The sequence below is a fragment of the Nannospalax galili genome, unplaced genomic scaffold (assembly GCF_000622305.1).
Source record: "Nannospalax galili isolate Female #2095 unplaced genomic scaffold, S.galili_v1.0 scaffold918, whole genome shotgun sequence".
Lineage (NCBI taxonomy): Eukaryota > Metazoa > Chordata > Mammalia > Rodentia > Spalacidae > Nannospalax > Nannospalax galili.
Window position 1 is genome coordinate 4,467,997 of NW_008343216.1, and position 27,760 is coordinate 4,495,756.

At 36.8% G+C, this 27,760-nt stretch overlaps 1 protein-coding gene and 1 pseudogene across 14 annotated transcripts in view; one reads left to right on the forward strand and one right to left on the reverse strand.

The window, feature by feature from the left end:
* Positions 1-27,760, reverse strand: part of Mef2c (myocyte enhancer factor 2C) — a 171,180-nt gene that overhangs the window by 82,237 nt on the left and 61,183 nt on the right. For 11 of the 14 annotated variants that reach the window (XM_029566621.1, XM_029566619.1, XM_029566620.1 and 8 more), the window contains one exon: positions 12,182-12,377. In XM_029566621.1, the coding sequence (XP_029422481.1) occupies positions 12,182-12,235 (54 nt within the window). In that variant the 5' untranslated portion in view covers positions 12,236-12,377. The remainder of the gene's footprint in view (positions 1-12,181; positions 12,378-27,760) is intronic. The other 3 variants (XM_008839427.3, XM_029566616.1, XM_008839426.3) reach the window with 1 other exon arrangement.
* LOC103739134 lies at positions 18,325-20,842 on the forward strand (annotated as a pseudogene).

The following is a 27,760-nucleotide window of genomic DNA, read 5'->3' on the forward strand; positions in this document are numbered from 1 at the left end:
TACTCATGCACCCATATGCAGGCATACACATACTCACACCTTCCCCCGTCACACACACAGGGAGGAAGACCAAGGGTTTGTGATGACTGTCAAGCAAAAAGTAATTGCACTTTCTCATGAGTTCTGACTTTTAATGAATATATATTTGGTAAAACAGATAATGAAATTCTCATGCACAATATTGTGTATTTGAGCCTGGCTGAAAATCTACACTGAAAGAGACTGAACTAACCGACCAAAGCTGTTTAAGAGATCTCTAGTCAAGCACCATGGAATTCGTTACTTTCTTGTCTCAAGAAACATGTTTAACACTCTCATGAACAGGGAAAGAATGTTTATTAGATCAGCATGTAGCAAAAGAGCTTCTTCTACAGGATTTAAGAAGTTAAGTTACAAATAAGCTCACCCAAATGGGTGATTTTGAAGTCTGCATTCATAGTGTTTTTAAACAGTCACATGGCTCAGGATAGAGGAAGTTAACATGGTAGCTGACTTAGGAGAAAAGATCTAAGGTTTATAACATCTTATAGGGGGAATTAAGTATCCAACTGATCTTTCTATTAGAATTATCTTTGGAGTTTATATTAAGCGATAAAAGTTACATTCTTAGAAGATGTTGGCAAATTTAGACCATTGATAGGATGACAAGAGATTGATGTAGGGGCTGAAAAGACTTTTGCATGAAGAGCCATTGAAGGATCAGCTATTTTTAAATACTTCCACACTCAGAATGTTAAAAGCCAACTATTAAACACTTTCCAAGATTTGAAGCTTTGAGACCATATGAAGGGGCAAACATGTCTTGTTCTAGAGAGCAAAATTAGAAAGTACCACTTAATATCACAACTTCAAAAGAAGGGAAATATCTAGTGATAAGATCTAAGAGCAAATCTGGTCTCACCACCCTCATTCCTGAACATGTTCTACTACAGCTGGATATTGGGGTTCCACTTTTTACACCTTCAGAATCTATGCCTAGGTACTATCAACTTCTGGGTACAGAACAACATGAATGATGGTGACACAGTTCAAAACATACATTCTACTGTAGTTTCACACTATAAAAATCTTACGTTTTCATAACTCAATTCTATTGATGCAGTATAATCATATGGAAATTATAATCTTCATACACCAAGAAATAAAATGCCACTTTCATTTTGAATTTGGGACCTGTCCACCTGTGTTACTGTCACTGACTGACATCTATTTTGGAGGGTTTCAACTAGATCATGGATTTCTTTGAAATCTGGGAGGATTTTCTGCTCCTCCTTGCAATAATAATAATTGGTTAAATATTTGCAGTGTGACTACATGGTTAGATGAATGGAAGAATTGTGCTCTTTTTCTATACAAAATGTGGAGTTCAAAAGAAACCTTTGTGTATGTTCAGGCTGTGTTACTAGGAAGCTCACCACCAACAGGAACATGTTCACATAGTTCAACTTTTGTGCTATCTTAACTTATAGTAAAAATACACATTTCATAAAATTGAGCAGGAAGAGGAAAAACTGAATGGAATCAATTTTTGCATTTTGAGTTTGTTGATGGAATTGGAGCATATTGTAGATCATATAGTTGTGTTTTTGTTTATTTATTTATTAATTTATTTGGTCTTTTTGAAACAGGGTCTCCCTGCAACCCCAGCTGGCCTGGAAATCATTATGTAGACCAGGCTGGCCTTGATCTCTCAGAAATCCATCTGCCTCTGCCTTCTGAGTGCTGGGATTAAAGGCATGCACCACCAAACCCTGCTAAATTCTGTTTTTAGAAAAGAATATTGACAAATCCATGGAGAATTTTTCAATAAGTTCAAAACATCCTAACAAGCTGTCTTGCTACACTTGATATTACCCCTTTGAAGGCAGTATTTGGTAGTTTATCATCCCCATTCCTCAGCTGAATGCTGTATGTCAATTAGTAGGTGGATTGGTTAATGCAAAGCCATACAGATATTCTCTAGGTGGGTTAGAAATAATATCCTTTGCAGACAGCACCCCTTCCCTCTTTTAGGTAACTGTCTATCTCATGGGCTGAAGTGTCCATAGGGGATAGGTCCAGCCCAATCTTAGCTGAGCAGTGTGCATACACTGTTTGCTGTTTGTGATGTGTAGTTCTTTAAGAATCATGAGACACCCTGACGAGTACAGACAGAGTACTGCATAACATTAATTAATGTAAAGGCTGCTTCCTATGTTAAAGGAAAGAATATGAAACTTACAATATTAAGTTGACAGCAAGCTGCTTTCTGGGTTCCACCAATAAGTCAAAGACACTTCTGCGTGATTCTGATTCTGCAGCCAAGGCTGCCCTTAGACATTCAAGTCATTCCCATGAAAGCTGGTGAGAACCACGTGCAAACATGAGCAGACGTACTATTTCTGTATTTATAGATATTGCAATCCCTAAAATGGGAAGTATTTTGGTTGGCAGCAAACACAGGTCTACTTGTGGCTAGAATAAAAAGGATGGATCTCTAATTTCTGTAGACATTTCTAGACAAGCAATTCAAATAACAAATTTTAAAATCAGAGGACATGTCCAGTGTCATTTCTTCCAGGGTAAGAAAATTAGTACAGCTTATTGTGTCATGAAAAGGGCATTTCATGATCCATTTCCACTCCACACACTTGTCCCATCTTGTCATGTTCCCAGTTGCCCCAGAAGAACTTCCCTCCATATAACAATGGAAATCTTTGCCCCTTGCTTGAAAGAGCTCTGAAGAAATGCAAGACAAGAACCTTTGGAAACAGTAGCTGTCCACATCTCTAAAAATGACTGAGAGGTAAAATAAACCCAGAGGATTTCAGACATGGTTTATGGAAGTAACACTAATTTTATGGAGAGTCCAAAATGCTTTGTTTTTACCCATCACAATACTTTGGGTATAATCATAATGAAATGTATTCAATAAGTGGAGTGTTTCTTACTCACTTCTTTTTCTTTTTTGTAGTGCTTGCTGACATCAAACCCAGAGCTCCATGCGTGATAGGCAAGGACTCTATCATTAAGTTAGCTTCTCATTCAACCTCCACTTATATCTTTAACTCAAAAAGGAGTAGTAATTTCTATTTTTTAGAGTATGTTGGGACTAATATACCCAACTAATTTTATTCTCAATGCTTTTACATTTTGCATTCTCTAAATGATAAATATAACTCTCAATTTATGAAAGTATTTCAGACCTCATCCTCCTCATGCCCACCTCAACCTAGACAATCTCTCACTTTCCTCACAGTTGTGGAAGCTAAATGACTAATGAGTGACAAGAAGGACAGTTGATAGAGACAATGTGCTCTGTAATAATCCATGAACCACTAGGTCTTCCCATGTGTTTAACGAGTTAAGGATGGAGTCAAGAGTCTGTAACGACAATCTTTAATTGAAAAAAGGGAAATGGCCTCCTAAATAGTCAATTTTTTCCCTCCCTTGTTCCTGACAGTAAGTAATGGCATAACTGTTCTGAGTATTCCTGTCTAGTTGTATTTTGTTTAATTCAGTCTGTCATTAGAAAGGCTGCCAGCTTTAGGCCTGATGATTACTCTCGGTGAGAGGAGCAATGGCACTGCAGACTTGTGTTCCGGACAAGCGCTCCTTTATACAATGATGGGGCCTGCCATCCCAAATGAAAGGCTCTTTAAAGAGCAGTGAGGGGTTCTTTTAAGCAGACTGCTACCATGTGCTTGTAACCCTCCAGCATAACTTGCGAGGATGAGACAGCAGTGTGTTCTGCTGCAAAGGAGACCATTGTCCTCGCTAGCCTCAAGCATCTGAGCCATGTTTCATTTAAATACAGTAGCATTTCCAAAGGATATTCAAGCAGTGGTTCCTAAAATTCTGAACATGATAAACTGATTGAAATAAGGGACACACAGTAAAAATATAGTTTCCTATCAACCCATCACCCTAAGGTAACACCCCAGATGCCAAAATAAAATTTAAAGCTTGTGCGCTGCATCGTATTTTGAAGGCCAATAATAAATAGTAGATTAGATCACAAATAATTGAGTGCTTATTGAAGACCTTCAGTATTTAAATAGCAGAATTTGGGATTCAAAATTTGTGACAGCTGATCTGTGATTCATTTGTTTATGTAAGGAAAGGGAAGGCTGTAAAATTATTAAATTTGTCAGGACTTAAAAGAGTGGTCACTGTCAAAGGCTAGTAATTTTCTGCATTTTGTAAAAAAAGAGTACTATAATCCAATACTCAAATATATATATGCACTGTTCAAGTCTGATTGGTTTCTTAACAGAGCTGATTTATATCTTAATCTAGTCTGTGGCAGCATCAAACACCATTTCTCTGTATTTCATCTACTTGAGGTACAACATTTGAATCTTGAGGAGGATCAAATAATTCAGATTAAGATTTTGGGGGAAAACATGTTTACTTGTCCAACAAAGCAAAAATGTACGCAAGGTAAAGGTCAAAGAATACTTCATTCCCTGCTGAGCAAACTCAGGAAGCACATTTGTCTATGTTTTCCTGTCATAACAGGAAGAGTGTAACTTCTTCCTTCCCACAATGGCTTCAGTTTTACCTACTAACTCCAATATTTTCTCCCTCAGGGCCTTCCAAATCAATCCTTGCAAGACAGAAGGCAGGAGGCTGTCTCAGTTGTAGTTTCCAAACAGTTACATTTGTTGAAATGTTATTTAAATGTTAGTGATTTCTTAAGTTAAACTGTTCCAATTTAAAAATAAAAGTTGAATTTCCCAACATTTAAATAGGTTTCTCTTATTCCTATTAATGGCTCAACATCTTTTAAAAGAAGCACAAATACACACTACAAATAGGGAATTTTAATTGAATTAAATTTAACTATGTTACTTGTTTACTTTTTGCTATACTATTTTTGGAAAAGAATGAAAATTTCCAAATGCCGTTTTGTTTGTTTGTTTGTTTGTTTTTTTAAAGTGCAGTGGGATATAGACTTGAAAATACTTTACCATAAGAATGAATGTGTTCCATTTAAAATGAATAAATTATGTTAAATGGGGTTTTGACTTCAAAGAACATGGGTTTTAAAACAATCAACAATTTTTTTTTTTTAATCTGTAGTTTGGAAGACACTTCTTTGCTTATGTGGCCTAGTTGTATATTTTTAGTGTTGGTTTCTTAGTAAAACTATTTGACGTATAGTATGCACATTAACAAAGCAAAAGGTGACTTATGCTATTAGCTTTCTATGTAAGTTTGAGGTTTGATAAAGTATCAGAAAATTTTAAGTTACGCTTTTGAATAGAAATTATGTCAGATACACAAATTAGAAATGAGACCATAAAACAGCCTAAAGACATAAGTAAAGTCCTCATTTCTTACATAAAGAACACTTAACCCTTTCCTTGTGAAAATTTTAACCTTTCTTGGATTTGCAACCAAAAAAAAAAGCTAATGAAGGAGTTTGATAGCAGTTAGGATGAAATCTTTCTGGCAACAGGGAGCAGATCTAGCTGACATAAGTATGAAACATCACACTCGTACCGGATGTGTCAGGTGTGTGGTCCTGCATTCACTCTATGATTCAGCTTCACAGCAAGAGACCATTTGTGACTAGTTTGCAATTTGTTAGGCATAAAACAGAAAGGCGCAACCCAATGTCCTGTTAATCCCACATGTGAGCACTCCTATATTTGTTTGCTTGAGTTTTCTTTATTTAGAAATTCTTAAAAGTTCAGTATATGCCACTTTTTTCCTTCTGGTTTTCTTTTCCAATCTTTTCAATAATGAGTAATTTCAAGTCTAATTAAAGACTTTATTCCTTCATGATTTTAAGATTAACGGAAGAATGAAGATATGTGGGGGAATTTTAAAGTGAGTTTCCCAGTCTGAGTCAGTAGAACCTATAATTTAGTTCTGAGAGGTATTCCTTCTTAATATAGCCATGATACACCCAGGTTTTATTTATATAAAATGGGTTGAGAATAATTTTTAACACAAGGGTATGGCAGGCAGTGATCTACTAAGATATATTCTAAAATCTATCATAAACATCATTATGAGGTACATACAGACTTACATGGGTTGGGACAGAAAAATCAACACTTTTTTTTTTTTTTTTTTGCATTGATGGAACTTACTCATGAGACCTGAAGCATGCTCTTCAGATTCCTCATAGAAGAAGGGTAACTGCTGCACTATTTTGGAGATGGGAAAGGCAGTGCCTTTGACAGGAGAACTGCACTGTTTTCCAGGTCAGAGTACAGAATTCATCACAAGCCCATTTTCTCAAAGCAATTAATTCACATTTCTCAGTTGTCTAGTTCTGTACATTTAAAGAGTGAATCAATTGTAAATTCAATAAATTTTATTGAGGTTTTTAGAATGTAACTCTCAAATTTAGAATTGGAGCTAACCATTTTTATTTATTCATATTCTTAATGTCCCCTTGAAGGGAAGTTGCATTAGAAATCCCTGTGAAATTTTAGGTAAAACTTTAAGAAGTTAAAAATAGTTGAAAGGAAGGTATTTCTTTTCTTTTTAAAAAAAGAGTTATTCAAGGGAACCAACACAACATTATATTTTTCGGTTTAATGCAGAATATTCCAGATTCAGCTGAAAAAATGTCAGCATGTGCAAACTGTCAGAGGTTGCATCTACACTGGACGCATCGCCTTCGTTCTTCCCTATCTCATTGTGTGTACTGTGTAAGTCACGTGAAGAAGCAGGTAGAGGCTGAAGAAGAGAAAATCCTAGACAAGCTGACAGCCATGAAACCTGAATTCTTTTTAGTCATAAGGGAGTTTCCTGCTCTGCAAACAGGAGAAAGTCACTGATTGTCTTTAATTTGTGCTCCAGTTATTTCACTGACAATTCCATGAAATTTGGTTGCTGGCAAAACAAAGTGCCAGATTTGAAGGGAGAAAAGAGAACTTATGGCATTTAAATGTATTTTAAGCCTTAACTATGCTATCTGAAAATATTTCCCCCTTGTCATTATTCAAATATTTAGATGTTTTTTATAACAGATTGCACAAATAAATTTGACTTCACTTGTCTTATCCTGTTGAAAGTAGGAAAGCTAAAAAATTTGAGTACAAACATATAAGCAAACAGGTTTAATCTTACTTAGCATTCTGAATTTATATCTTTCTTCCTAACATAAATGATTTCTAAATATACATTATCTGTAACACATGAGTCGCAGGAGGATAAAATTCAATTTAAAAGTCTGTTTCAAGCACCAAATTAAAAATTTGAACCATATGAAAAATACCAAGAAATAATAATAATAATAATAGTCAAAGATAAAAGGAAAAAAATGCAGCAGTAGAAATTGAAATTGTAGTTACCATAATAAGCTTGAAGCCAGAAGTGATAAAAATGATGACAAGTATTTTAAAAACAATTGGATCCGTGAAACACATTTGAAAATAAGTTTCACAGGCATAGGACTGAGGAACTACTTTTCTTCATCCTTGGCATAAGCTCTGTAATGCAAAAACCCTGTGAACAAGGCATCTTTTCTACAGCAACCAGTCCTTGCTTTGTATGATTCTCTTAGCAGCCTGTCAGCAAGGAAGCTCCCTGTGTGCCTGCTCTCTTCTGTTTCTCTCTCTCTCTCTCTCTCTCTCTCTCTCTCTCTCTCTCTCACACAAACACACAAAAACAAATTTGTATTTAGATTCTGCATATGAAAAAAAATGTGATATTTGTCTTTCTTTTTCCCAATAATTTTTAGCTAAACTGCTCTGTGGTAATCAATGTTCTCCAAGGATGACACACAAGTGGTTCGTTCAGTTTGTGGTTTATTCAAAGGGCACATTGTCACTTGCTCCCTGCTGTGATGTTGCACTTCCTTCCTGGGGATGGACAACTGCCCACTTGGGATGGACCACTGTCCCCTGGCCCCTCTACAGTTGGTGGCACAATTTAAATTACTATCTTACTAAGTTTTTCTTCTGTTTTCTAGCCACAATCTCTAGTCCTTTTCCATTCTCTAACACACACACACACACACACACACACACACACACACATTTTCCTAACACTTTTACCCTTTACTAAACTCCCTTGACATGAACCAGGAACTGTTCTTTAGTGTGCCTAACAGTACAGGAGTTGTTTTGATGGAAATCACAATGACTAAGAATTAATGGTTCAAAGAGCACAAATCTGAATGGGAAGAGCTAATAGGTAAATTTGCTGAGCACTTACATCCTAGGTACTTCATACTTATCACTTCAGTTCATTATCTCAGTGATGTAATGAGGTGGTTACTATGTTTTAATCCTCACTCTACTGATGAAGTTCAGTGAGGTTAAATAACTTGCCAGAGAGTTATACCACTCAAGTGTAGTGTGATATACTACAGCACATGGCTAAATTGCTGTAAGTGGAGAATTCTACTAGTACATGTAGACCTGTGACTAGAAGCAGGTTTATAAATAATAGCCATTAATATCTTACAGGATGCAATATGATGTAACTGGAAAAAGACAGGCAGTAAAACCTTGTTCTTAGCCATTACGTTGTTCTAAAAGCATCATGACGTCATTGAAAAAAAGTTTTGTTTTGAATAGGAGAGAGTTGAGATAAATTCCTGGGAATTTTCTGGTCCTCACTATATGATCCTGGGCAGTTCTTAACTGAAGAAGCCTCTCTAAGCTTTCCATGATGCTGCTCCATTCAGTGTGTAGTTCTTCATGACTCTAAAGGCACATACGAGGCTCAAGTTCTATTAATCCTCTCTGGGTTCCCAGCCATGCTCTCTTCTGTCTTAAGCCTTGAAGATTCTGCTTCCTCTAGAATGCTGCAGTGTCTGTCTTTTGTGCTTGCTCAGAGAAGCTGTTCTCTGGGTCTCAATGGTAAATATAGCATCTCCTTGCTTATTCTTTGACAATGTTTTAATATTTTTCATTCCCAGCACAAAAATGACATTTTTACATATATTGCCATAGTTTATAACTTGTAGTCTACCAGCAGTCTACAAACTATGGCCTATTAGACAAATCCAGCTCATCTTTGTTCTTGTCAATAAAGCTTTATTAAAGATCGAAACATGTTTATTTACATGTTCTGTATGGCTGTATTCAAACTACAAAGGCAGACGCTGAGGTAGAGATGCTATAACTCATAAAGCAAAAATTATTTGCAAACTTGTCAATTATACAACCCTTTGCTCACCCCTGTGATAAGCAAAAATTCAGATGAGATTCTTATTCACCAGTGAATACTTACTGTCAGGCATAGTGCAGTCAAATAAAACTTGTTGATTTAATAAGTAAATAACGTTCAGTTATAAGATTACTAAGGATTAAATGGAGTAATCTACATGTCAATCTTAGGAAATAATTGGTAGTTACTTGTGTCAAGTTGTCTGAAAATATCTGTAAGATGAATTAACAATGCATGTATTTGTTTAATATATTTACTTGAAAAACTTATTTCAATTATAAATCTGTTTTTATGAACTTGGAAACTGAAAAATAGTAAACTACAAAAAAGAGGTTAATTTTTATCCTTCATAAACTATTTTATTTTTTTTAACTTGGATTTCTGATTTTTGTTTTGTTTTGTTTTTGACAGGCTCTCCCTAGTCCCAGCCCATCTGGAAGTCATGATGTAGACCATGCTGACCTCCATCTCATAGAGATCTGCTTACCTATGCCTTCCAAGGGCTGGGATAACTAGGATCTTTGAATTTTAGCTCTTGTCTAATTGCATTAAAATATATAATAAAGACAAAATACAGTGTAAACAGCTATGCTGTCTTAAGCTAGTTTTATTTCTTTATGAAATATAATGTATCCAATTAGTTCTGTAGCTTCTCATTCTATACTTTAGGCCAACATTTCTTTTTCTGCTGGAAGCACACACTATTCCATATATAGCTAAATGCAAAAATTCATTGGCAGAGGAGACGCTACTGCTTGTAAGAAGAGATGATAGGGAGCCATTGCTTAAGGTTCACTAGACCATCCGAAACAGCAGCTTCAAAAAAAGCCAAGCTGCTAACGTTTTTCTTTTCAACATGCGAACACACAATTTAAAGAAAACCCAGGTTAGGGATACCTCCATACACATTACTATGAATGATAACCCTTTAAAACTGCCAAAAGTTAACTTATACAGTCACTGAAACACAGCTTAAAACATGGCAATTTTCATTTTTACTAATCCACTTTAGCAGTACTGAATTAAGAGGCTTACTATACATACAGAGGAAAAGAAAATAGAACCTAAACTCTACAGAATAAAAGAATTCATCCTTAGTAGTTTGGAAGAAGTCAAACTAAGCTGAATTCAAACACTTTTTCACCTTCCTAAAATTGTTTTGACCTCTAATATGGGTAAGAGTAATAATAAGTATAGATCGATGCAACTGTATATGAGCTTTCAAACTCATTATCTCAAAGTATGATGCAAAAATTCTGTCCCTATACATGTTCTCTTTCCTTATAAAGCATAATAAAAGCCTATGAACACAACTCACAAAATTTTTCTTCTATGTTTTTAAATGAAAAGAAGTTATAATGAATCCCATGAAGCTAAAATTAGGTCATATTATTAATAAAGTGTAAATGCTAATTTATGTAATTTGTTAACTGTAATGAAAACAAGTTGTAGTTGAAATAACAAGGTCTAAGTAGTCAGTGGTATATGATGTTCAATCTTTCAGCCTCAATTTCAGTTTCAAACTATATATCAATGAAAAACAGTGCTTTAACACTGAAGCAGTTATTGCTTTTTGTCTTGACCTATGTAGCAATGGTCAATTCACCTGAAAACACTGAAGGAATCCCTCATAAATCTTAGTATTATCCATTCTTTAACTCAATGCTTAGCCCAAAGCCATTCAAGTCCTGTGTACGTTAACATACAAAATAACATAATATGAGAAAGTATAATATTTACATTTTTATATATATGTATGTTCACTCATACACTGTGATGGCCACAGAAGCCAGAAAAGGGCACTGGATTCCCAGGAATTGGAATTAAGGACAGTGATTAGCTGCCATAAGGGTGCTGGGAACCAAACCCCAGGTCGTCTATAAGAGCAGTCGGTGCTCTTAACTCCTGACTCATCTCTCCAGGCCAAGAAAGTATAATCTTAAAAACCTAGATCTTAGTTCTTAGAGGCTTAGTGACTTTGATGTAATAAATATTTCTATTCATTATAATTTATATATGTAACAACATTGTGGTTTTAAAAATGAATCTATTCATATGTCATAAGAGGATAAACAGGACCTCAGGGAAGATGAGGGTCTGTATTTGGGGGAATTATAGGCTGCTGGGCTACTCCCCCAGGCCACTGCTAGCTCTGTACAGCATAAATGGTTAGAGACAAAACTCTCCTCTCTCTCACTGTCCACATGCAACAGTGGGCATCCAGGTTCACTGTGATTCCCCTCAAGGATTGTTATTTGAGATTGAACAGTGGGATGTGTCCAAACCACATTGCCACCCTAACGAAGCCTATCTGAATTAGAACAAGTGAGTCAGATTACAGGCACTCACAATGTATAAGTCTTTACTGCGGGATTGAACATTTGGATGTGTGAAGTACTCATAATTGATTATGTCATATAGACATTATCACTGGAATTGTGGCAAAAATTATAACACCATCTGCCTCCCTGTTTACAAAATTTAGAAAATAATATGAGTTAACTGAAAGCTCTTGCCTATATGTTTTATGTTACTAATATCGTATGTGGGTGTTGTCTTTGTTGTTGTTGTCAGTAAAATCTTGAAATGTTTTGGATATATTTCAAACTCTCCTTTGTGGTGAAAAGAAAGCTAGTTTTAAGGGGATATTTAGCCTATATTATAAACTTCTAAATAGATGACCACGAAAGGCCTAGTTCCCATGAATATAAGAATATCTTTGTTTGGTGATGCGTGCAGTGTGGCAATTCTATGCTTATTAACTCCTAATTATCAAGCCATTTATGTCCCACAAGTACAGCTCCCATTAGAATTCCTGAGGCAGTAAAAAGCGAACATCATGAATCTTTAAAACCTGTTTATAACAGTTAAGGTGATTTTCTTTCCCTATTTGCTTGTAAGAGACTTTTGACACGTAAAATAGTTACATTTTAATTCACAGAACTTCTTTTAATGGAGGTTTACAAGTTCAAAATGTTTTCAGTACCTTTAACATATCTGGGGAAGATGTAATAAATACTCGATGTAAATAATGATACCAAGGGAAGTTTACCCTACTCACCTGTCTGTTACGTTCATCCATAATCCTCGTAATCTGAATCTTTTTTCTCCCCATAGTCCCCGTTTTTCTTCTCTCTCTCGTCCCTGAAATTATGTATTTTTTCCTTCCTTTTCTTTCTCTTTCCTGTTTCCTTCAAACAAGTTTCCTTCTTCAGCACGTGCTCGACTCAGTTCCCAAATTCCTGCATTCGTTCCTGCTGAACAAAATGAAAAATGAAACAACACTTTCATGGCAAGCAAGTTTCTTAAGAAAGATCATATTCTTACTTCAATAAGGAAATAAACTGCATGAAAGTAAAGCGATAAAATGAATGAAAATGACTACTTGTTATAGAAACATGGCATATCGTATGTAGGAACATACCAGGAAGGGATGGCTTGGTTTTTTATAGTTAAAACAACCTCATCAGTAATTTAAGAAGTCATTTAAATGAGGAAGATTATGCTTTGAAACCCAATGCTTGAAATGAACTGTATTTTTTTTCTAGAGCATTTCTTAATACTTTTAATGAAATTAGATGACAATTTTCACCCTTCTGTTATGAAAAATTACCTAAATCAAGGAGTTAATGAACCTTTATGTACCTGTGTGTGCTAAGTAGGGCAGCTAATTCACTTCTGAAGGAAAACAATCTTGTGTTTTGACAGTAGAGGTGATAACGTCCCTAGTTATGCAAATAGGATGGACGATTATGAAGGTGCTATTTGATATATGGAAATGTCAACTAATTTAAAACTAAATCCTTTAATCTTATTTTGAGATCACTGCCACAAGAACACAGTAAAAGTAAAATAGGATATTTCATCTTCCATTACAAGCATCTGTCAGCGTGAGAACTTTTCCTTTTGCAAGCTCTTATACTGTATGTTAAAACAATCATAAAAAGATGATCATTGATAAGAAATAAATGGTACAAAAATTAAGATTATTATCTCATTTGTTACTCTATTTTTAATAATAAGTCATCAGTCCTCTAAATTTAAATGTTTAAAAGAGACATATCATATGTCTTTAGGGAGTCAGATACAAAATTACAGAAGCTTGATATTATATACCAGAGAGCTCTAGGTCATGAATTAAAATTAAAATAATGATTATCAATTACATGGCAAACCCAAGGAGCGCAGAATATTAAAGTCTTCACTGTGTTTAAAATATATCTTAAAATATTTGAACAGAGTGCAAGTGACCCGCTATGAAATGTGGACGTTAACAAGAAAGCATCCCACCATGTTTGCTTCACATGCAAGGAACAGCTTCAATTATTCTATCTCCTCCTTGTCACTGGATACAACTACTTTATACACTGCTCAAAATTTCCCTGTTTACTCTAGTTGGTGTCTGACAGCCAGTGGACCTGATAAATTCCCACATGTATTATATAACGCTAAGCCACTGTCCTGGCTATATAATAGATGATTTGGCTTGAGTTCAAGGATCTTGGAACAGGAATACTGTTAGATACTTGGTCTGATACTCAACTGTCTTTAAATTTCTAAATTCTTTGTCACCTTGAATACATTTTTTCAATGTAAGTTTCGGTGATTATCTGACTGCAGAAGCTATTATAATACAATTAGTTCTGGTGGATTAAGCACTGCTTAAGCACTAAGACCATCCTTCCCTTTGCCCAGTATCTTTCTATTAAACTGGAGCTCAGTTCTGCCTCTCAGGAAATATATGAGTTACATATGATCACACTGTGCTTATCAAAGATTATTATTCCAACTGTATTTATAAATGTTAGAAGCACTTCAAAAGTTTTTAAAAGTTTCATAAACAACATATATTAACAACATAAAATACTGACAACATAAAAATATTTGCTATAAGATGTATAAAAATCCCATACACAAAAAGCCCACAAAGCACAATAGCATCACACAGTCATTCAATGCTGCTGAACTGCCCACCTATCTATTTTTAGAAATAGTCTTAAATATCACCCAACTGGGAACCTTTCCTGTATTTCCAATAGTCTTACCTCAGAAGCAAGCAGAACACTAGAATGGTATTTCCCATGCACATGCAAGACCCCCGAAGAGACAACCAGGCTTTCCTCTCTCACAGGAAAACAATCCATGAATCCTCAGTAAAAGCATTTGGGAGGATTCCCTTCCCTTCAGTAAGCGAAGGCCAGTGGCACTATCGGCTTACAGGACGATGCCTAAGCGCTTATTCACTTTAAGTGGAAGGTCAGGGTGAACAGATTAGAGTGGAGGGACAAGGCAGACAGGGAGAGAATGTCTATAGATCTTGGTTCAAAATGTATATAACCAAGTAAGTAGGGTCACATCCCTGGAAAAAAGTCTCCTCAGAAAGACAGTGAGCTCCTGATCACCCAATTCTATGGCACCACTCAGAATTTTCCAACTTTGAAACAACACACACTTTTTAGAAGGAGCAGAGCAAAGTTCTTTTTCTTAATTCTTAAAACACAATAGGAAACATTTTTCTAGAAATACATGTGTGAATATGGTTAGATGTACATATATGTACATTCATATAAAATAACTAAAAATGCCATTGGATATATTCCTTCTGATATATGCCAGGTAATGGAGAGAGACATAAATTTAAATCTGAACAGAATTAGACTTTTTTTTCTGTCTAGTGAGCATTTTTAAAGCATTGTTTTGTGAACGTTTCCAAAATGCAAAGTAAGAACACTGTGATGCTGTGACTGTAAAATGAAATATGCCTAAAACCGGCGCCTGAACATTTGATTCTGTTCACCACACCTCAAGGCATTCAGAAAAAATTCAAAGAATTAAGAAGGTCAGCAATAGCTCATAACTTTCTTTTTTAGTACAACTATTTCTCTAATCTGATATTTACACAAAATGTACTGTAAGGTTTGTTTAAGTTATTAATTTGCAGGAGGGCTAGAGAGGTAGTGAAAGAGATTATATCACCTTAGTAACCTGTTAAACTGTCTTGTGCATACATGAAAGAAAGAATATAATAACCAAACTACATATAGTAGAATTCACATCATACTGAAAACTTTCATTGCATATAATCAAACATAGGCTTAAAATAATTCCTGCAGTCTGGCCACTGCATTTTTCCACATGAAAGGGCCATTCTTGGAAAATGACGCCTACATATAAACAATCAATAATTTAAAAAGGAGAAAAAGAAGGAATAGAAATGCTTGACTATAGTTACACTCTATAGAGTTATAACCTTCTGCATTTTTTTTTTCTTTTGTCAACTTAAATTAAAAAAAAAAGTAAAATCAGGCTGCTTACTAAAAAGGGGAACTTCATTATGGCAGGCTTCTGTTCACTTTGAGTTTGGCATAAGCATCCAGATGAAGGCCAAGTGGTTTGAGGCCAGAGTGCAGAAGAATTTCTTTGGACAGATGCTAAAGATCACTCTCCCACTGCCTCTCTCATTTACAAACAGGCTGCCTTGATTGACAGGCACCTCCCCCTCCCTTCTCTCACTATTTCTTGCCCTCTTCCTCCCTCCCTCCTTTCAACAAATCCCTCCCAGTAACACAGAAGAATCTTGACAGAATGGCAGGAAACACGCACAGACTGGTCAGGGAAGGATATGATGTCAGCAGCCACGAACAATAAAAGGTGTAAAGGTGCTTCCTTCCCTAAACTGTTCCAGAAGTGTAAAATGGGAACCAAAACTCTCCACTTCCTTCTCTGAGCAGAACCGGCTGAGTGTGCCCTGCAGCACACCCCACACACAGGCCTTGTAGAGGTTCAGATAAGGGGCAATAGGGAAAGGCAGACTGGAGGCACAGTTTCTTAATCTCTATCTTTAAAATACCTGAGAAAGACAGCCATTTCAGCCTAGGTTAATGTTTTGTTGTGATTTACTTCAAGAAGTAAAACTATGAAAACAAGTAAATCTAAGTTGACTTTGGTGGGACAACAGCAAATAAATCTCAGTTATCATCTACACGCCTTACAAAAATCATCCTACCCAGTAAATGTAGCAATATACTTTGAATTTACTCTTTGAAGCAAATGAAGATTTCTATACAAGCAGAGAAGCAAAACACATGATTTACAACTTTCAGAAAAGAACCGAATCATGATGGCACTATAGAAAAGTGTTTGTTGGCAAAATGCAATGATTACCTATTTACTCCCATATTGGAAAAAAGTAGATCCACTAGTGAGAAATAAATTCTTATTTATTGAGGCTCTCAAAGTTCTTTAAAAAAAAATCAAGCTAGAAATCAAAACAACTAATGTAAACTTTCAGTCTATAGGGAAACAATTTTAATCTCATCACTGCTTGGCTCTTTCTAACATAGAAATAGAAGTCTACCCTAAGGTTTCTGTAGTAAGAAAACCATGTAGCAATTGGATCTTAGTCACTGTCAGATTTTAATCTTTTCCCCACAATACTTTGATTTAGAATTAAACATAAACTTCAGTTACATGTTTTTATCTTAGAGTGAAATCACAGGCCACATAAAAAGATGTGGAAAAAAATTAATTCTCTGCTGTTAAAATTGCCTTTTTAAGCATGTATATTGCTATAATAAGTACAATGCAGTCACTTAAATAAAAACAACCTATGAACAAGGATAAAACATTAGAATATGTAATGTCAATTTGCAAGGAAAGAATTCTGCTTTTCTTTTATTCATATTGGCAAATAACATTTTCATTGACTTACATTTGCATCAACATTAGCATCTTCATAAAATGTTTTTCTGTAAAACTTAAGGCTGTAAATTAGGCACAGTGTATCACACAAGAAATAACACTGTTAAATAAATATAAGCTCAATGCATATTAAGAAACAAAAATGACTGTAAGCCCATCTCTGCAAGCCTGGTGGTATTATGGATTCAAGCAATTCAGTGTTTAGCTATCATTTTAAGTGGAAAACTTTGCTCATTACATTGCATTTAAATACATTTAACTTTCTACTTTATGGTTTGTTTGAAAGACATGAGGCATGCAATTATACTTTGGTTAAAAAGAATAAGCAGAACATACCTATTTTCCCTTAAGAGCTATTCTGAACTTCAAATGAAATAACCCAATTATTATTCTTAGCAGTGCTTGACTATGTGATGAACAGTGTTTCCCTGGTCCCTAAATCCACACCATTTTTCCTCTAAGTTTACCATGTATTTTAAGAATGTTATATTATCCTAGTTAGGAGTGTAGTTAATTTTAAAGTCACTTAGCCATAGTTCATCCTTTTAGGAATATAAAAGAGCCATTCTTTCCCACTGGACAAATACCACTGGGCCAAAGAGGCATTTTCCAGTGTCTTCAACTCTGAGTCATCTTCAAGTCTCAGTAGCATAATATCACACATAGAAAAAGCAAGCAAAATTGGCTTTTTCAGAAAGTTGTAACTCCTAGCAAGCTTCTCCCCGGCACAGGGGCTTTGAATTTCAATTCCTTCTGTCTGGAATGTTCCTTCCCTTCTGTGTCTCCTTAACTTCTCTTTCCTTCCGTCTCAGCTCCTGTTTCCTAAGGAAGCACTTCTGGGTAATATCACACAAACCAAGTCACTCTCTTTTTAGCCCTTGCAACAATAAAAATCAAATGTTTTGTTTGTATTTTCAGGAACCATCCCAGTGTCAGGCATACAGTAGGGGCTCACAATTACCAACTGACTAGCTGAACTAACTTGTTAAGGTTTGTATCTCTAAGCGGAGATATTTAGAACTTTTCTTCTATTTTGCTTATATAGAAACACATTGACAACCTTGGCTATCTTTTATCATGTTAGATAGCATCTCATATGTGGAGTAAGAACAACTTACACTGAGAAGTGAAAGCTGAATGAATCAGGGAGTCAGGAAAGTCATGTTTGGACTCAACTTTCGGAAAAGAACCGAATCACAATGGCAGTATAAAAAAGTGTTTGTTGGCAAAATGCATTGATTACCTATTTACTCCCACATTGGAAAAAAATAGATCCTAGATAACTACACTATACTAAATAGATCTAGATAACTACACTCTGATGATAAATCCCTCACTAATACAGTTTTCATGCCCTAACCCAAACTGGGAAAACAGTTTTTCATTTACATGATATTTACTGCCATTCAATGTGCTCCTGCACATGAAGCGTGGTATTCACTGATATCAGGAACATGGATTCCTTGCTACTTTTAAGATCGCACTGGCTTTGACCCATAAGTTATGGAGCTAGCAGCAAGTGAACAGTGTCATCCCCACAAATGCAGCGTGAAGAGGTCACTTCCCAAAGCTGACCACAGTGCTTCACTTACACTGTTAACAATAAGCATTATAGGAAGAAAAATTTACAGTGTCATAAAAATTAAGGAGTTTCTCTTAAGTATCAGCCATGGAAGAGCTTCAGGCTGCAAAAGTAGAAATAACTAGGGAAATATATCAATTTTCCCAATGACCACGGCTGCTGGAAACTCTAAGTTAATGCTTCCAGTCCTACTTTAATATCTTTCCCCAAGGACAAAGGAGATGAAATGTATGTCAGAAATATAATAAGGCTGAAAAGGATTCATTTTGAAACCCCTGCAATTGATTTAATAAGTGGGCCTCACCTTCCATGATTGCTTACATAAATCATTTTATTTACACAACTCCAAAATTTAGGAGAGACATACCTTCAGACAATTGCACACCATTGCAAACAATTTAACACATAAAGAAACACAGCTTCCTTGCCACAGTTATCCATGCCATATTCTGCCTTGGACATTTTCCCCCACTGTAGTTAAAACAATATCCTGCATTCTCTAAGCCAAAATAAACTCCAAATGGTCTAAATATGTCAAAAGCCTCACATTCCTCAACGACCTGACAGTTTTTAGTATTTCCACATCAGATTAAGTAATTAATTCTGGGTTCTATCATGCCTTTGTTTTCCTAAATTTTCACAGTAGTGCAGCTACCTCGTTTTCAGAGGCCACTTAGGGATGTGGTACAGCTCACCACAAAGGTAAAGCCAGCACCGTCTTCAGCATGAAGCCAGAGCTACTATTTAGCATGTCCTGCTTTGCTTTCTGTGCTCCAGCTGTAACCTCTCAATAAGCACATGCAGCTGGATTTTTTTTTGCTGCTGTCATGGAACAAAGCAAGTTAAGCGCTACACAATACTACCAGCAGTGAAACTAAATTGCCAGCCTCCAAAGCAAGGTAGGCTTGAAGTGAGACACATTGCTACTATACATTTTCATCTTACTAGGATAAAAATTGGAATTCCCAGGCATCTTATGATCCTATTAGGAAAAAAAAATTATGTTCATTATTTTCTCTGTCTTTGATACATATATTTCATGGTTAAATTGGAAATGCCTTATAAATATTTTCTTCTCTAAAGCTTGTATGTGCAGCAATGATGACAGCAGGTACAAGACCCATGCAAACTCAAAACTAGACAAAAACTAATCATAGAAGTGAAGAAATGAGTAAGAAGTCCCAACCTTAGCAACTGATCACAGCTGGATGAGGGAGAATTGGTCTTCTTTAAGTGAGTGACATTAGGTAAGTTGACCGGACTCCAGTGGATGAAATCATGCAGAGAGACATCTGGGGACACAAACTTGACTTGATAAGCCCCAACATATATGACCTGAAATTCATTGGATGGGTAGGGAGGTAGATAGGGGAGAGGCCTAAATATGATCAAGATGTATTGTATGAAATGCACAAAAACTCAATAAAAAGGAAGAAAAAACTTGTATGTGTTGGGTAAAATTTTCAGGTTTATTGATATGTTTCTGTATGTCTCTCTGTGTGTATGCACAGCTAGTGGAAAAACAGCTTAAGGGACATTAGAAGGGAAGGCTATGTTCTACTACACGGCCAAGTATTATATAATTGAAAATTACATCCTTGAAAAATATTGTATGTCATTATTCACTTTCTCTGGCAGATGACACCTGGAGGACTCAGAAGCCCAGGCTTGGGAGGCGGTGGCTTCTGTGGAGGATCTTGGCCTTGGCAAGGGCCCTGGGGCTTGTGGAGGCAAAGCAGAAGACAATGAGTGGATTCCAGTCACCAAGCTGGGCCGCCTGGTCAAGGACATGAAAGATCAAGTCCTTGGAGGAGATCTACCTCTTCTCCCTGCCCATTAAGGAATCCGAGATTATTGACTTTTTTCCTGAGAGCATCTCTTAAGGATGATGTTTTAAAGACCATGCCAGTGCAGAAGCGGACCAGGTTCAAGGCTTTTGTTGCCACTGGGGACTACAACGGTCATGTTTGTCTGGATGTTAAGTGCTCCAAGGAGGTAGCCACTGCAATTTGAGGGGCCATCACCTTAACCAAGATTTCCATTGTCCCTGTTTGGAGATGCTACTGGGGAAACAAGATTTGCAAGCCCCATACCGTCCCCTGGAAGGTGACAGGCCATTGTGGCTCTGTGCTGGTGCGTCTCATCCCTGCCCCAGAGGCACTGGCATTGTCTCTGCTCCTGTGCTCAAGAAGCTACTGATGATGGCTGGTACTGATGACTGCTACACATCAGCCAGGGGTTGCACTGCCACCCTGGGCAACTTCACCAAGGCCACCTTTGATGCCATCTCTAAGACCGACAGCTATCTGACCCCTGACCTCTGGAAAGAGACGGTCTTCACCAAGTCTCCCTATCAGGAATTCACCGATCATCTTGTGAAAACCCACAGCAGAGTCTCTTGTGCAGAGAACTCAGGCTCCAGCAGTGGCTAGTACCTAGGGTTTTTGTATGACAAAAATAAAGTGAATTAAGTCTGTTAAAAAAAAACTTTTTCAAATGATTTAATACTTAAAGATGTCATCACAATGGGAAGACAGACTACTGTCCTCTTGGAAGTGCTTCTTTTGTACATTAACACAGAAAACATACAGGAGAACTCATCATTTAAATTGAATCACTTAGAAAGTTTATATTAAAAACTTACAGGCCAATAAGTATGGTGTGGAAAATGCCATAATAATACTTTAAAATACAGATGACATTGCTATACTATTATATACAGCTCACTATGGAATCTGGTGATTCATCAATTTTTCTGTCTCTTCATTTTTTTTTTTAATAGCATCCTAACAAACCTAATTAAGGTTTTGTTCATCTGAAATGCCTGATGACAATTTGTTTAACTCTATCCCACTGTGGTCTTCTCATAAGGAGAATTAAATCTGATCTTCTGACAGCAATCATTAAATGATCCCAACTGGCCCCAATTAAGCCACATGGCTCACGGGCGTCCAAACTGCCAAGTGCCAAGTTCTCTGTTTCATTTACACATTGTTCTTTACCTTGGTTTATTTTCTTAAAGCCAATTAAATATGTGTCTTATCAAGTGGAACTAAATTTCCTTGTGTATGCTAGCTCAAGACAGAGTGCACAGATTGACTTCATAGTCCCATTGAAGGACCACACAGGACTTGCAAAGGCACCCTCTCTAGAAATGGCATCACCAAAGACAAAGAAGCTTTGCATTGATTCATTCATGCTGAAATGACTCCTCTAGGTACAAGCTCAAAGTAATACATACCTTTAAATAAGTATGACTAATATCAACCCACAAAATTTTTCATTTATATCTGCACTTAGAAGCTGAGGGTTAGCATTCTTTTTCTTTTACATTTGAGATTTATCCGTTTTACTTGCCTCTTTTTAATTTTAATTTTTTTTCTTTTTGGTCTTTTTTGAGACAGGGTCTCCCTGTAGCCCCAGCTGTCCTGGAATTCACTATGTAGACCAGGCTGGTCTTGAACTCACAGAGATCTACCTGCCTCTGCCTCCTGAGTGCTGGGATTAAAGGCGTGCACCACCATGCCTGGCTATTTTAATTTTAAAAAATATTTTATTTATTATGTTTAGTTTATGTATATGAGTGTTATGCCTGCATGTATGTAAGTGCACCCATATCATGCAATGCCTGCGGAGGACAGAAGAGGCTGTGGGATCCCCTGGAACTGGAGTTACAGACAGTTGTTTGCTGTCATGTGGGTGCTGGGAATTGAACCTGGGTCTTCTGCAAGAACAGTCAGTGTTCTTAGCCACTGAGCCATCTCTCTAGCCCCTTCTTTTTTACTTTTTTTAAAAAAGCAATACCGGAGTAAGATTTTCTGAAGGTAACATTTCTTACCCTTAATTTCTGCTCTAATTTTTTTCACATATGCTCAGTTGTAAGCTCTGTAATGATGTTCCCAGGCCTTCCTGTGAGCCCAGGTAGCCTCAGGATTTAGAGCTCATTGGCTGTGTGCTACCCCAGGGAAATAGCTGATTAAAAACAGCCTCCCCAGGAGGAGCAATGCCTATTCACATCTGGCTCTATTCACATCTGGCTCATCCTATCTAAACTGCTGATGCCTACGCGGAAATAGACCTCTGGCTTTGGGGGAACTGCAATGTTGGGGGAACTGTGAGATGTCAAGGCAGAAGTGTTAAATGAATCCCAGTACCACTGATTTTTTGACACAGACCTTAATCAATTACCTTCACCATTTCCCCATGATTATAAACAAATGCCCTGTACTTTTGTGTCTGTTCTAGTTGTAGCTGTCACTGATCATCTGTTGGTATTTGATACAAGCTATCTGTCAGTTCTCAGAGCAGATGGATTAGAACCTTTCTGTTTATCCTAATCATACACTAAGAGTTGACATTGGGATGTCGAACTGGACTGGTTGTTATACATCTTACAGGACATTAACCTTGATGGAACATGCCACTGTTTTTATTACTTGACTGATAGATCTAATGGCAAAGGAAAAAAAAATACAGTGCAATGGAATTTTTAACATTCTGATATATCTGTCCATACCCAGAAAAATCAGTTACATTAATTTTCTTCCTAACAGCTGAATATATACCTGATCAATTCTTCAATAACTTAGTTCCATCAAAAGAGGAAAATTTAAAATGTCTGCTACAAAATGCTGATGATGTAAAAAATACTGACCAAACTCACAACTGACTGACTTAAAAAAAATGTGTAATAAATGTGCTGAAATTTCAGTAAAGCAAAACAGACTCTGGGGTGCTATATTATGAAATATTTCTCACTGTATTATAGGGATCTCCAAGAAGATTTGATGTTAATTTTAGAGCATGCTTCTGCTAAAAAGGGCAAACCGTGCAACAGATTTAGTACAAAGAAGCTGAAAATATCCTGTGGGGGAAAAAAAAAAAATTCTGTAGCAAAATCAGCCAGCCCAAATCCTGCCATTACTCAGCACTGTAGTGACGTGCGGATGTTTGTAGTGGTTCTCGGAGCCAGCAGGGGTGGAAACTCTACGTACTCGACTCCAACATGATTGCAATTGAACCTCATCAAAGTAAGAGCTCATAATTTGTCACAGAAAACAGCCAATTAACATATGTTAGAAAAGGCTTCATAAAGATAATATATGATTAAAGACCCAGTGCAGCTGCTGAAAATCAAAACTATGCATTTAAAAAAGAAATCTCAGCCCAAGCTTCCATATGGTTAAACTGATAATGGCTACTATGATTTTTTTTCCCAAAGTAGAAAAATATAATTACAGTGTTTCTTGTAAGTTTGGGGTTATGGCAATGGAGAGCTGGGTACTGTGGCAGTATTTACCATGCCTTACTCAGTTCTATAAATAGTTGGAGCCCTTGCCAAAACTCTGTAGTTACTTTGTTATAGTGCTATTTTAAAACACAGACCTTCATTGTGAGCTAAATGGCCTTCAGGATGCACTTTGTAGTTATAACATTCCTCTCAGAACTGTATCCTTCCTTTATCTGTGCAAAACTCCAGGACAGCCAGACTCTCCTCACTGTAAAACATGCCGGAGCTGTGTAACACATGGATTTAACACTTCAGAACTTTTGTCAGGAGTGCTGGTCAGGAAGGGTGACAGCAGCAGGCACTATGGACTCTCCCTCAGGATGCAGCCTGGGCTCTCAGCCATGGCTTTGGAGAAGGCTGGCTACTGTAACGTATTTGGTATATTCTGATTGTACATTTTAAACTATACTTTAGCTTGGATGACAAAAATCAAATTGTAATTTAAGTGCCATCATATATGGGATGTCATGGACCAAAATCATGGTGGCTAACATCAGATATATGAAACCGTCTGATTGTTACAGAGACCTAAAGGCAGAAAGTGTGATAACTCATGCCGAGGACACCATTGAGAACAAAACAAAGGAGGCTCTGGGCTCCATGAAGCTTACATTTCATGGGGGGGCAAATACATGAGCTCACCAATATGGTAATTTAGATAGCAAAGTACTGTAGAGACAATACCAGAGGCTAGGGGTGAGGAGCTAGGAAGGAAGAAGGTGGGCATTTATTGAATAAACTGTCGGGGCACTGTTGTTTGAGAAGACAACATAATGAAGACTAAATCATTAATGAACCTTATTTTGAGGAGGAATACTCCCATCCTCTGCCTGTCATAAGTTGTACAAGCTTTGTCAAATTATTGTCTCTGAAGTTTCAGTATTCTCATCTACAGAGTGAGAATTACAATAAATTGATTCTACTAGGTTATAAGGCTCACATAAAAAAGTCCATTCACTTGTAAAAATTCATTGGAATGCAATTTAATTTCATAAATCTGTTGCATAAACTTCTTTTACCACTGCAATATTATATACTTTCAAAAAAGTTATAACTATTTTGAAGCACTGAGAGTACAGTGGGAAGTCAAAAGCTTGACATCAGCTGAATTCAGTGACACTTCTTTCCTTGAAATGTACTTATTTCATAAAAGCAATGCCAACTGGTTAAAATAATTCTTGGGAATAAGTTCAGTTTTGAACTGCAAATGTGGATAGTACCATGAACATTCTGACAAATATACTGCAAGCGTTCCAGAAACACAAAATCCAGAATTACAAAACAGTCTATTTTTATTTTTGAGATGAACAGTCTTCCACATTACTAATGTAACATAGTCATTGGTTAGGTTGCTTTTTCTTTCCCTCCCTGCTGGCCCATGCAGTCAGCAGAATTTTTGTTAAGATCTCAGTGATATCTGACAATCTCAGTGTCTCCTGTATTGCAAATATGCATGTATCTTTGGGCAGCCCAGCCTAATGAGAGACATTATACAGCCTCGAGCCAGATTAATTTCCAACTCAAAATGAAAAGACAAATTGAATTATCTGCCACTTTTTAAATCAAAGCATTTTTAAGAGGGTAAAAACAAATAGAAGAATTTTGACTTATGGTAAGTAGGAAGTTAGAGTAAGGACAATTGGTTCACTTTTATTAAAAGAAAATGAGAAACAGAAATGCCCCCCAAAGAACTATAGTATTTAAGGGATGGGGGCAAAAATTTCATTTGTAATGCAGCTTTAAAGAATACGGGGCATACATTTTTAATTTTCCCTCTTCTGTCATCTTTGGGGGATGGTTGTAGAAATCGAATCTTTTATTACAGGTCAGTTTCTTTCCCTTTCCTACGTCATGATGATTATCAATTTTTAAATAAAGTTTTACAATCTGTCATGAGGCCTAAATTAACACTTATTTTTATTTATAAAGGTCAAATGCCCTGAAGAATTGTAAATGTAAATGATTAAAAACTGCATCTTTCTTTCCCCCCAAAGCACAGAACACATATATTTATAGTGAAAACGTAAAGTTTTATTTTACGCTGAATGCTAACCAATATTTTACACTGCTTTTTCTCTCCTCTCTGCCCTATCTACTAAAATGACCTTAGGATGCGTTTACTTTGCCTTCCCAAACCAGTCACGACTGCATACAAGAAGGCGTGTGAAAACAATTTCTTCCCTTTACTTGCAGCATTTCCACTCAGTTTTTTCATTTCATCACCTTTCTTTATCTCCTCTTCCACATGTTTAGAACTGAGGGGATATGGAGAGTGAAACTGTCAAAGAGCTAGGAATAGAGGTGTCCTCAGACAAGCAAAATGCCTCCTCCATACTACCCAGGCAGGGGAAGGGCAAGAGTGCTTCAGGGGAAAGCGCCTGGGCCAGAGCGGAGAACAGACAGCTCAGGCCCAGGGCTTGGCAGGAGGCTCCTTATCTCAGCATGTCTACACATTCTGTCCCAGGCTGTTTTCAAGGATAGCCCAAGTCATCCTTGGAAGATAATGCTAAATGGAAAGTATTACAGTACTTCCCTGTAAAAAAGAATATGTTAGCCAAGATCAGAAATTACCCAAATGGGCTATTATTTCAGTCTGATTCTGTCTAATCTGGAATGTAAAAGAAAATACTCCTAGGTATAGGCAAGTTCATGCCTCTCCTCAGAGAGCTCACAGCACCTACATGAGCACTCCCCAAATGTATTCCACAGACAGCTGGATTCTACAGATGCTAATGAGATACAAAGCACTATAGAATCAGGGGAAGAAAAATATCTGTGGCTTAGTTTAGTCCTGCTACCCACTAGCTGAGCTCCTTGGGCCAGCCAGCAACTTTGGGTATCATCTTATACAGACATAAGAGGAAAGCTGAACTCAATTTTTAAGATGCCTTTCAAGTTCCCAAATGGTATAAATTCAATTAAATTATAAAAACTGAGGTTGGGATGCTCCTTAAAAGGGTGCTATTATGGAACACAATGGTGACAGTGTGACATGGTGTTTAATTTTTGGATAAATTTCTATCTTCTTACTTTTTTCTATTAAAGTGTTCACTTCAGTCTGAGGGAATATACACAGTAAAGAACAGGGTTGCATTGTGTAATTGGGACAACTAATTCATATTTATAATTTTAATAGTTAAGAAACATCTAGGAATTACAAAATGTTAAGTCACTAAAACTTTACATCTAGTAACTCATCTTCACAGTAGCTTATTAAGAAGGCACAAATCTGAAGGCAGGAAGACAGAGAGGTTAAGTAACATCCATATCCATACAATGAGTCCATTAGAGCTATAATTTCAATACCTATAAATCCGGTCCCAGACTCAGCTCTTGAACTACACTCTACTTCTCCACATTGCAAGGGCAGTTTTCAAGAATATTTCCTTGAGACAGGGTCTCACTACGTAGACCGAGCTGACCTTGAGTTCACTATATAACCAGGCTGGCTTCGCTCTCCAGAGATCCGTCTGCCTTTGCCTCTCACCCGGTGGCACGTCTTTAATCCTAGCAAAGGTTTTGCCACCACACCCAACTTTCAAGAGAATTTACACACAAAGTCTGTGCAGAAAATGAGATGTTCAGAGGGATCAATTCAATGTTCTTGAATTCATCTCATCCTTTTTTCTGATAGGAGAATCGAGTTTACTCACTGTCAACGGTGGGATGGGGCTACGAGCCCAGAGCGGTGGCTTTGGCTACATCCACTTTATACAAATGAAGGTGGTGTCTCACCGACAGCCAGGTAAAGAAAGATGTGTAATCAGCATGTATCACCACACTTTTGGAAGAAAATCCTGAAAATGGGGGGCCTTCTTGATAATGGAATGGAAGAACTGTTTGCCTTATGGTGAAGATTAGATTCTATAAACTATTACATCTTGTCTCCAAGACTTGGGGCAGGTATCTTGCTCTCTTACAAAGTACCTTGAGTAGGTTTCCAAACTAGATAATCAATTCTCATATTACTGTAGCCTGATCCTTTCCCCTCTGCCACTTTTCTTTTCTTCCTTCCAGTTTTGTATGTTTCTGTTGCCTTTGCTTTCATCTTTTCAAATGATTGCCAG